Source organism: Phoenix dactylifera, chromosome 3, assembly GCF_009389715.1.
Source record: "Phoenix dactylifera cultivar Barhee BC4 chromosome 3, palm_55x_up_171113_PBpolish2nd_filt_p, whole genome shotgun sequence".
NCBI lineage: Eukaryota > Viridiplantae > Streptophyta > Magnoliopsida > Arecales > Arecaceae > Phoenix > Phoenix dactylifera.
In genome coordinates, this window is record NC_052394.1 from 4,390,285 (window position 1) to 4,402,424 (window position 12,140).

The window sequence follows — 12,140 nt, forward strand, 5'->3', positions numbered from 1 at the left end:
TTAATCTAGGTCTATTCATATTGACCATGATCTTGAAAATATCAATTGAGATTTCGAAAAATCTTGGTTCTTTCATTTTTTTTAATTGATGAAGACATTTCAAAATTTTTATTTACAACCTTAGTTCATCTGGGTCTTGGCTACTCACCAAGATAACCTACGTATAGAGATCTAAATACCTTGATTCATCTTTATGCAGTCTTGGTTTAGCAAATCATCCTTTCCAATTTTCTTTTTTTCTCTCTATAGTCACCGGCTGTCTGCCAATATGGGAGATTATGGTGGGAGGGGTTGGGACATCAGATTTGGGAGTACGAGGAAAAGTTTGGAAAAGAACGTCCACTTGATCAGTGGACTCAAATTATCAAGATTAGAAAAGCTGGATCTAGAGGCACGATTGTCAGTGGAAGCATGCGTGGATATCGTGGTTGTGTTCCTCCCATTATGGTAACCCAAGTGTGTTGGTGATGCTCCACCTCATTTTGTTTCCTACCCATTGAATTACTGCTACTACTGGTGCAAATGAGTCGGGTCGGATCGGATCATGAATGACCCCGACCCAATTCAGTTCCTTGTTCGTGTTCTAATTTTGGACCTAGACCCAACCCAATAAAAAATCGGACCAGATCGGTCCATGCATAACCCAGACCCAACCCAAAATAATTTGAATCCAGTTCGGATTTCCGAAGTGCGTGTGTGAAGGGCAGTGTTAAAATTTCCGTGTGAGGAGAGATGGGAAAAGGGTGGTAACTAAAGTAGTTAATTGCAGTATCGAAACTTCCATGTGAAGGGGAAGCATAGGGACCGGCAATTAAAGTAGCAATTCAATTGCCAGTGGAGTGCACGAGAGTTTTAGTAGCCAAAATGCTATTGTATGTTTGTTTGTTTGGAAATTTCTTCTTCTTTCGATCAATCCTTCCTTGGCTTCCCTCTTCCTACTCTTTCTCCTCGTCGTCCCCTTCGCCGCCCTCCATCTCGTCCTCCTGGCCACCGTCGTCCGCCCACGACGCATCTAGATCCCCATGAAGGGCCGCCACATCCTCATCACCAGCGGGTCTAGCAGCATTGGCCTCGCCCTTGCCCACCGCATCGCCGCCAGGGGCACTTGCATCTCCATCCTCGCGTGCAACCCCACCCACCTCCGGAGGTCTACAATGCCATCTAACTCGCCATTGGCATCAATGCCGTCGCCCTCGCCGCCGACGTCCGGGACCTATTGCTGTAGCTTGGGCCTTCAAGGAGGTCAGCCCCGTCGACGTTCTCATCTGCAACCAGGGTGTGTTCGTGCCCCAAGAGTTAGAAGCCCAGTTGCTAGAGGAGGTCTGCTTCATGGTGGAGGTCAACCTCATGGGCTCTTTCACCTCATCAAAGCCGCCCTCCCTGCCATGAAGGCCAGCGCCAGGGAGATTGGCCTCCCCGCCTCCAAAGCCCTCATGTCCTCCCAAGCCGGCCATGTCCCTGTCGCCGTCCCTCCCCCTCGCCCGAGTCGCCTCCACGGTACTGGAAATCCTTGTGAGTTGCGAGTTATATGCCTCGCAACCTCGCTTTCTATTTTATAAACGTCTGCTTGGCTTTGGGCTTGAGCGCGATTTCAATTTTCACAAGGATACAGAGCTTGGGTCGGGCCTTAACATGACTTGTTTTCACTCCCGTAGACTGCGGGCCGCGGGCCCAAATAATTTTACAAATTCGGGTCGGGTTGGGTCGGGGCCAGTTGTAGGATTGAAAATTCAAAATTATCCAAATTTCAAATGGGTCGGGTCGGGTCTAAATTCAGTAAACCCAAATCCGATCTGAAAAAATGGAATGGGTCCAATTTTAGAACCCGGCCGAGCCCACGGGTCCTCCAAAACGGGTCAAGTTGGGTGTAACTGTGTAAGTGGGTCAGGTCGTGTCACGAGTCAATCCGACCCATTTGTAGCCTTTTACTGCTAACATGGGCAATTACTTGAATATTATAACTTGAGCTGCTTATAAAAAAATGGAATAAGGTGACATAATGCATACCTCACCTTACCAAACACCTCATCCAAACATTAAAACTTAATTTAATCGAACGGTATCCGAATTAATCCATTATAAATTTATAGCACCAGCAATCCAACAAACCATCACAGGACACTAAAGCAGACGAATTCAACTAACCCGTCAATTCGGGAGTCAATCTTGGGCCTGAAGAGCCCATCAAAAGCATCGTTCGAGCATCTGTTTGAGGCCCATTTACGCCCGACTTGGTCTGTTGCATAAAACGTACCAGAGGAGACATGGTCTTCTCTGACGCTGCTTCAACAAAGCAATTGTGAAGTCTCTGCCCCATAGAATATTGGTTTTCATTATGCAATCTGTATTTGGTTTCCAAGCGAGCAGCTCAGTTTGTTAATTAATATTCTTTACCATGTTCTATCATCTATGTACATTTCGTGAATTTTGTTTCTTTTTGAAAACTTCGTTAGAAAAAAGGGAAGAAAATTTCTGTTCGAAATCTCGCTGATATAGATCATGGCTTGATATCAAGTTTGTGTTATAGTTCGATGAGCTACATCGTCTCCTATACCTTCATGTGCCATCTTTAATGCATCACCATAGGTATATCTGTGTCCATTTACGTGTTTGATTTCTATCACACAAGATGCTGCTATGGATTAAGGTTTGACAGTCGAGATGTACATGTTATACTTTCAATGAACTACATCAACTCCTGCACTTTCATGTGCCTTCTTTAATGTGTTACCATAGGCATCTCTATGTGCATTTAAGAATTTGGTTTCTGCTCGTCGGACAAAAGAAATGGAGAAAGAACAGGATATTTGTACTTTTATGTGACCTTCTTTAAAAGTATTATTGGAAATATTACCTTTTTGTGCTCCCTGGAAGACTTTATAATATTGTTTTAGCTATAAACAACCTGTTTTTCCACCTTCCAGAAATTTATTTGCTACCCATATGCCTCCTAATCTTTCATGCATGTTTGTGATACGAGCAATCTTTCTCATATTATATCTAAACAATGATGGTATTGTGTTATCTTTGTTTCATGATATGACTGCACTTATATATTTCCCATCATTGAGAATTTGTGGCTTATTTTCTCAAAAAGAGATTTCTGACTGATGGTTGATGAATGATGACCGCTACGTTATCCCAACTCATTCACCTTTTCTTCCCTCACCCCCTACTCTCTCTAGATTTTGCCTTCCCTTTTATCCATTTCGCAACTCGTCGTATATCCCATCTAAGATCACTCTTTAGTACATTGCTTCAAGTCATTAAGGTATAAGAACACAAATTATGGCCCCAACACTGCTCTTTTTCGAGACTCCAGTACCTTGATTTCTTTGTGATCTTCTAATGGAATATTTTCATGATGTGGGGCTGTTTGGTTCTGTTTTATTTTCATTCAATAAATATAAAAATTCATTTTATTTATTCAAGGATGATTTAATAAAGATCCAGTTTTACCAAAAAAAATATAGAAGCATTTTATGTAGAACAAGAGAGGGTCCCTTAGAAAGCTCATACTAGGTTTGCTATCCTATCAGCTTTTCCAAACTAGGTTTTATGAAAAGCAATCAGACAAGTGTTTTAATTAAAACAAGAGCAGAAGAATGTACCATCCTCTATTTTGCCCGCAATTTATCATGTTTCTTTACCCCAAAAGACTACTGAAATACTTTCAACTGCGTGCTCTCAAAGCATGAGGGGAAGGTTAGTCACTAGACAAGCCAAATTCTCAGCATGAGAGGGAAGAATAAATGTCTGAAGTTATCCTAGCCATAATTATTTTGATACATTACATGAAGAAATGAGTTTAAAATATCAACGAGCTGAAAATATGAGCAGCACACACTAGGTTTAGCAGTACATGTCATGTAGGCTGTGGATTAATTATGTTTCTGTAAGCTACTAAGTATACTGAGATGCTATGTTTCATGAATTGAACTTCTTAACAGGGCATCTATTTGAAGTCGCAACAGAAATTTTAAACTATATAATGATGAATGAAGACATAACAGGAAGTGACTTCAGAAAAAATATATAAAAAAAATCAATTCTCAAACTTCTTCCATTGTCTGTTGAATTATTGAAAAATGGAGTGCCAGCAGTCGGATAATGGTATACGGTTATTACAAGCAGAAAAAGTGTAGTTGTGATCCAAGTGATCTATTCTATGCTTTTCCCCCAAAAAAAGATTGTATGATAATTGATTTGAGACTAACATAAAGTTTACAAGTGTAGTCTCCAACCAAATGCAAATAATAACTTACAAATCCATCTTATATCGATATATTAATAATAAAGGAACTATGACATGTTTTAAAGATTTGCGAGATTATTGAACTTCCAAAAGTTGTACTGCAAAGAGGAAGATCTGTTCTCATACCTCGCATAGGAGCTAACTCTGATGTTTTTGCCCGACCATTTGCTTCCAAAGCCATTATTTCTTCTGAAGCTAGCTGTCTTCTAGTTGAATTAGTGGTGGAAGAGGTGGTCTCATTGCATAAACCTTCCCGGATGTAGATGATCTCTCAAGGGTAATTGAAATCCTAGCATCTGTTGATATATCACTAGACATTTGTAGATTAGCTGGCTCAATTTTGGGTGGGCAAGAGTAGCTACGCATTCCAGACCCGCCTTCCCGGGGCAAAGGAACCAGGACTTGTCGACCGTCCTCACCGGTAACCTTCTGATAAAAGCTCTCATCCTCAATATCATAAAAATTTCCTGTCCTCACCTCCTGAGCTAGTGAGCATGACCAGCAGAAGAGCCACTGCATGCAATCAGTCACCGATGGATAGCCACAACAGAAAGGATTGGCTGGAAGTTTGAACCTCTTCCTCATCTGAATCCTCCAAAATCCTCCATAGAGTAGCCCAAAGAAACACAGCACTATGCCGGATATCGCCACTATGTACTTAATGGTATCATCGTGGACATTGAGGGCAGACACATTAAAGACCCAGAAAGGAGCAATGAGGAGTAGTATAAAAGTGACTATATGAACATACATATTGCCGAACCCAAGCCTTTCCATGTTCCACCCAAAGACACAGAAGGTACAGAAGAAGGAAAGATAGCATACGGTGAGGTCATCCCAGCAATCAAATAGTCCCCCAATCCACTCCGGACTAGTTACCACAACCCTTCTGCTAAATATCTTCAGTTCAGAATCATCTGGTTGGGTAGTTGTGGCTGCCTGATGCTGAGATTCTTCTTCGGTTTCGGACTCGCCGTATCTTCGACCTAAAGGGCTATAAACAGTATACACACCAGCAATAACTGGTGCTGCAATTCCTACTCCAATGCAGAGATTTAGTGCCCAGTCCGGTCGGGTCTTCCTTGTGTAACCCCAGTAAAGGCCACACATGACATACTGAGCAAAACAAGTGAGATGGAGGAGGATCACAACTAGCATCATATGAGCCCTTTCATGAGGTCGCTGCGCTCCATCCTTGCAGTAGATTTTCCTTAGCTCCACCTTGTCGGGCGATCCCCACCTGAATAGAAGAACTAGCTGGTGGAACAATTTTGGATGTTGATATAAACACATAATTGTAAAGAGTGCATTTAGTATTTGATTGACGATTTCGGTCCATCTCTTTCTTTGGGAGCTACTTGGTATTGCTCCATCTAGTATTCCAAGCATGAGCAGACCAAGAATGATGAGGCCCGCAGCAACAAAGATCAACCAAATAAGAAGAGCCATGTTCGCAGGATTCTTTATCCATTTCTTGAAGTATCTGATCAAAGCTGCCCAGTTGATTTTCCTGACAAATGGCACACGGAAACGCCGTCGGGCACCGCCAGGAGCTGGATCAGGAGGAGAGGACTCATGACCTGGGGTTCCATTTCGCCTTACGAAGGAGAAAGGAGACAGTCTACCGACAAAACCAGACCTAAGAAACCAATCTTTGGATGGATGGGCTCTTAGAAAATCTAGAAATCTTTTCTTCTGGTGGCTCTGATCCAAGAGTCCCTTCTCAACTGTCGGAATGTAGATGGGGATGTAATCCACAAGCCTCATTCTGGTGCCTGTTGTTCCTCTCTCCAGTTCCTCCTGGATTTCATCTTTGTGCTCTCCATTCTCATTTGAGATCATTGTGCCTTTATAATTGATACCCAATACTTGGATCTCTTTCAAATGTCTACCTAGCTCTCTCGATAGATATAATCTATTATCTCGAGTGCTAAGCAGGGAGCAATCACGCAAAGTTGAGTGTCACTTTATCTTTGTTGATGGCTTCAAACGGCAAATATTTTAACTTAGCTGACTGGTGTCTGAATTACCTGCAGGAACTCGAGAATAGAATCTATTAGTACAATTTGAAAGCTAGATTATCTACTATTTAAAATCTACACCAGGAGAATAAAATAAGATCTAAATTTTGGTTTAACTCAACTTTCTTTTTTTCCTTCTACCTAGAAACAGTTGAGGTCAGCTTTCAAGGTATGATTTCACCATATTTCAAGAATCATCATCACATTTTTTCACAGATATCATCCAACTTTAATAACAGCTACTGTTTAATCCACCTTCCGAGAGTTTAGTATTTGAGAAAAACCACCAGTTTTTTCTATTAGCCAACTACAAATTAGTTTATGAATAATTGAAACCCCTTGAATAAATGTTCCCTTCAGTCTTCACCTTGTTTCTTATGCTTGTTTCCATCTATTTTATATCCCTTTTGCTTGCCATCCTCTTCTTTTCTTGCTTGTTCCACACGGAATCTCTCTCGTTTTCCTCTTTTTCATTACGTTGCATTTCTCTTTCTTTTTCCTCTTCCATTAGATAATTTCTTCTGTCTCCTCCCCTGTTCATCAATCCTATTCTCGCTTTCCTGTTAAAACTTTAATTTTTCCATTTTCCTCCTCTTATGCAATAAAGTCTTTCAGCATCCGCTTGGAAAATTCTAGGACATATAAAATATTCTGGATACCCTTGTTGTTCCGCTTGGATCTCATATAGATTGTTAATGCATAAAAAAACACTGACATGCTAATATTTTTATTTCATGGACATCAGCCAACTAAACTGTGTTCAGCGCTATCTATATGACTCGACCAAATCTCCCCAATGAAGTAAAGCAGAAAAATATAAGAGTAATTTGGATTAACTGATGATTAACTGAAGCACAAGGCAAAGAACATTTACATTTTTTATCATACATGATGATTAACTGAAAGATCTACTCTTTTTAAGAAAAAAGAAATTAAAAATGACCACCAGTTTGATTTCTACAAATATATTTTAATTCCATAAACAAGAAAGGCAAGCTCATGATAATATGACATCCAAAACCTCCAGCAGCGTAAGCCAGAATTCTAAACCTGCACTCATCTCTTTCTTTTGAGGGTACTAAGTCTGCATTTGCAATAAAAGCTAGTAGGAAGAAGCAGTAATGGAAGGAAACTAGATCAAAGTTCAATAAACTTTTTGAGGAAAGGAAAAACATTTGATTTCAGCTACTAAGTTCATCGAAGGGGATAAGCCAGCAGCAATACCTCATTTCATAGGTTGAGGGGAGATTGGAAATGCATCCTCTTGCCTTTGGTTCCCTAGTTTCCAGCGTCAGGAGAACACAGAAAAAGGTGAAGAAGGTGTTTGGAAATATTTCTTTCATCTATATATGAACATACAGAGAAGGCTAGGTGAAAGGGGCATCTGGTGACTCAAAGGCCATTCTATTTCTACATTTGTGTTTCCATAGTCCACCTAGATTATTTTGTTGACAGAGTATCGTAAGATCCAATAATTTGGTCAAATCTTGCTTTCTTCCTCGCGCCTGGAAATGAAGTCTATAAAAGGCTTCGGAGTGTGAAGGGAGACAAGAAGAAGTCAGAGAAGCCGGTTGAGACTCAGAGAGGGGAATGCATTCATTTTTTAGTTTGTCATTTGACAAAAGGGGCAGAAATGGTCGTCAGTGGAACTTTCTAACCCGGCGCACACGGTCCGCTGCCGAGTTGAGGCCGGTGGCCGTTCAGCCCACGACTTGGATTTACCAAACTGCGGCCCAATTACGGCATCATGATGACGTGTGTCGTGAAAAAACTGAGCTTCTAGACGGTTGAGAACACTTGTTTGCAGCCGTTGGAACGGTTGATCCACCGCTGCCACGTGATTTCCAGTCTTTTCCTCTCTTTTTTTTCCCTTAATTTTTAAATAATAGGAGCCGATCATCACCATCATCATCAACATTTAGGGGAAAAAAAGTGTTCGCCACCCTAAAAATCAACACTGTATTGAAAAAAATTAAGAGTTGGTAGAAGAGGAAAAGGATAAATGGAATAAGTCAACAGCATTAAACTGGTGGGGGATATATATATATATATATTAAAAGCACGCGGGAGCACACAAAAAAAAATCTTTATTGGTTGTACAATTATAGGCATAATTATAGTGATATGATAAAAATATTACTATAATTACAAGGATTGTTCAACCATACAACAACGTGAGAAAAAAAAGACATAATTTGTTTAGTTGTATGCAATTATTTATTTATTTTATCATAAAACAATATATGCCGTGGTTTATTTCTTTGTATGCTATTGTTTATTTCCTCTCTCATAAGCAAATATATGCCATAGTTTGTTTTCTTCTATGTCATTATTTGTTTCCTCTAAAATAGGAGTAAATTTCATTAGGATTAACAGATGTGATTGGTGAAGTCGATTTGGTGGTGTTAATAGATGATATGTTGTAATTAACACCCCCTCAAGCAAAATGGTGCATGAGTATGTTGAACTTGGATCAAAGTTAAGGGAACCTTTAGGCCTGGGTAAATATATCAGCCAATTGATTAACTGTGCTAACAACAAACCCTGAATATCACTATATATATCTTCCTCATGCAAGCAGAGAAAAGCTCAGCCAAACTTTTCTTAATACAAGTGCTTTAGTGGGATGTGCTAATCAAATGGATTGAAATCCTCTCGCTACAATAGTATGAGATTTATCCACTCTAATTTTAGTGACCACAAATCATATGGCTATTTATATGAGTTTCTAATGTCAAACTTATCCCCTAGGCTATCTAGTTTAGCATCCCTTGCAAACAACTTTAGAGGATTGCCATCAAGATTTATTATCATAAAGGCTGTCTTAAGAAAACTAATGCAGAAAAACTTGTACCATATTATGAGATACTACTTTCAAGTATAATTCTTAAATCCGAACCAAAGACCAACTTAGTGATTCAGAAGGATCACTAGATTTAATATAGACCACTTTGGCCACTATAGATGGAATTGGATAGGATCTAAGAGTGAGATCCATCACATCAAAAATCCAAATCATGCGCCATTCGAAGATCATAACTTAGTTATATAATGTCTCCAAAGAGGGCCGTGCCCGTAGCGATCAGATCCAAATTCCATCGTTTGGGCCCAAAATAGACCTGTCAAACCAAAAACTTTCTTTTCAATTTTTTTTTTTAATTGGACATATGTTCCAATCCGAAAAGAATTACGTGGAGTGATAGAAGAAAAAGTTGATGTAAGAGTCAAGATTTACGTCCTATAGGATTTTAGCTTTTTTGTGTTCATTTTTACTAATCATAACTATTTTAGAAAAGTAAATTCTATTAGAATTAAAAGAGAAATCCGATCTAAATTATGCAAGGGCAAACCTCACTTTTATGATAGTTAATGAAACAAAGGGGATCTAAACCCTATTTTCACCAATTTTTCATCCATTTTTAAAATTTTTTTTCAAAGATTCGAATTGAGTAGGTTGAAAAAATTCTTCTTTTTTTCCCGATCGGATCACATGGTCAAGAATCTGCATCATCAGGTAATCAGTCCAACTATTAGGTCAGTTGATGATTAGATTTACATATAAAAAATAAAATATATAAAACTAGTATATCATTATATTAATTTTATTTATATACTGCTTTATAAATTACATTGTTCAACATCATATAATAGTCTTTACTTGTACCATAAATAGAAAAGTGAATCATTTAATTTTAAAAATAAAAAAATATATGATGTAACAAACTAAATAAGACTTATTGGTATTTTCAACATTTTAAATAATAAATTTTAAGAATATAAAAAAAAATTAAAATGAGTATGTATGTATATTCAACTTAAATTGCGGTTTTGAACCACTTCAAATGCATTCTCGATCTTATAGCAAAAAGTGGATAGGCCAAGGTTCTAATTCATCGATTCTTGCATGCTTGATTCATCAGTCTTACAAAAACCATGCAACTCAATGGTTCTCCACTAGTTCAAACATATTTTTGGTACTTTTTGATCAATTAACCTGTATTTCTGATCTTATAGGAAAATTGGATTGTCTAGGGTTCTAGTTCACCGATTCTCTCGTCCCTCAAATCGGTCCGGTTCAACTTTAATGATTATATTTTAAAGGTTAGGTTGAGCATAAGTCAACCTTTATGAAAACCAATTCACCTAGTTCATGCTCACCAACTAGAGCAAGCATCAATCAGCCGAACCAAGAACAAAATAAATCAATACAGATCCAGAGCAAATGTGCTCTCTTGTAAGTGAGTTGAATAGAGAGACTTTGTAAAAGGAGATTGACGAGGTGGATAGCAAGACGGTATTGCTTGTTCCGTGTCCAAATTATTAATTTTGTGCATGCCGCGGCTTTGAGAGCAAGATGTAATGACAAGCAGAAAAAACATTTATTATATTGGAAAAACATTTCCTGCTTAAGTCTCCATAACGAGCTCCAAACTGTAAGGTCAAATTTTGCTGGCTCTACGAAAGAAGAATCCGGGCCCCACCACCACCCACTTCCATCGTGGTGTTGACTTTCCGGCGTGTTCGTCAAGGATGACGGCTACATCAGCTCAACAGCTAGAGCAGTGAATTAATAGGGCTGCGGATTGGATGTCGATGACAACCCCCAATTGCTTCGAGATATTTAGACAATAAAAAAGAATGGAGGAGCCTTTCAGACTAAGCATGTATTTCGTGAAGTTAATAGGGGTGCGGATTAGATGGTCGCTTATATGGCCAACCATGTTGGGAATACCTTATGGGCCCCTGGGCGCTCCGAATTATTCTGTTTTCTGATTTTCTTGGATGCATTCGTACTCGTCAGGTATGAATTACCCGCTCTAGCAAAAAAAAAATCTAATAGAATTCTTTTGCTCCATTCACGTTTACGCTTCATTATGCACTCAGTTTTTTTATATATAAATCAAGAGTCATCAAATCATATTTTTTTTTATGCATAAATAATGTAAAGATAGTAGGTCATGGTTAACGGCTTAGGTGATCTATGTGGAATCTTTGCTGTCCAATTCAAAAAAGATATAATTCTTTAAAAGTTATACGAGGTATCTAGAATTAGCAATTACCTATAGCTAATATCTGGCTTTAGTTATTGCATTTAATGCTCAAATTATTTGGTTAAAAGTGATTAAGAATTTTGTTGAGCCCTCGGTAAGTGAGGTGGGTTTGGGACAGATATTTTCTAAGCTGTAACATGCCATCATTTTTTGACTTCGATTTTTTTAGGCTATAGTATGGCATCATTTTTAACTTTTATATACAAAACTGAGGTTTTAGGTCAGTGGTTTCACCATAAAAGGCTTCAACTATTCTATGTAACCATTAAAACACCAAATAGTTACTTGAGCTCTTTTAACACATGAATTTCAAATTCAGATAAGATATCGGGCGAGGTATTTTGATGGGGTAGGCATCAGGATGGGACCATCTTGTCATCGTCTTAGCATCTCGATCAATGCATTTTAAAATATCCCTATCCCAAATATCGGGATGGGAAACGGTTCATCCTTTTCCATAAATAGAAAAACGGAATTGGCCTCATTCTAGGGATTTGAAACCTTTCTTTAACGTATTAATTAGTGAAGCTCAAAAAGAAATTGTCAAACTTGCATGAGCTACAAGTTGGCAGATTTAGAGGATCTCTTGCTTAATTATAAAAGTTTCAAGGATGAGCTCAGAAGTGGACCAGGAACAGCTGCACTGGTATAAGAGTCAAGAAAAAAAAGTAATTTAAAGTCTATTAATTTTATATTTATTTAAAATAATAAAATAATAATTAGAAATTTTGATTGATGGTCCAAGAAACGATGCGGCGTATTGAGCACTCCGATTTTGTTGAATGGAATTATTTGTCAACCATTTAGGATGCT

General features: G+C 38.6%; 1 protein-coding gene and 1 pseudogene across 1 annotated transcript; one reads left to right on the top strand and one right to left on the bottom strand.

The window, feature by feature from the left end:
- Nucleotides 1-268: 268 nt before the first annotated feature.
- Nucleotides 269-1,559, top strand: LOC120110330 (annotated as a pseudogene).
- A 2,462-nt stretch (nt 1,560-4,021) lies between these two features.
- On the bottom strand, nt 4,022-7,729 carry LOC103702080. Its single transcript, XM_008784368.4, has 2 exons — nt 7,501-7,729; nt 4,022-6,285 (listed from the first exon to the last, which is right to left on the bottom strand). The coding sequence occupies exon 2, from the start codon at nt 6,095-6,097 to the stop codon at nt 4,451-4,453; it is 1,647 nt and encodes a 548-aa protein (XP_008782590.2). The 5' UTR covers nt 6,098-6,285; nt 7,501-7,729; the 3' UTR covers nt 4,022-4,450.
- Between the last annotated feature and the right edge of the window lie 4,411 nt (nt 7,730-12,140).

Excerpts from the sequence above, each read along its gene's own strand:
- LOC103702080 (XM_008784368.4), bottom strand. The coding sequence starts at position 6,097 with ATGATCTCAAATGAGAATGGAGAGCACAAAGATGAAATCCAGGAGGAA.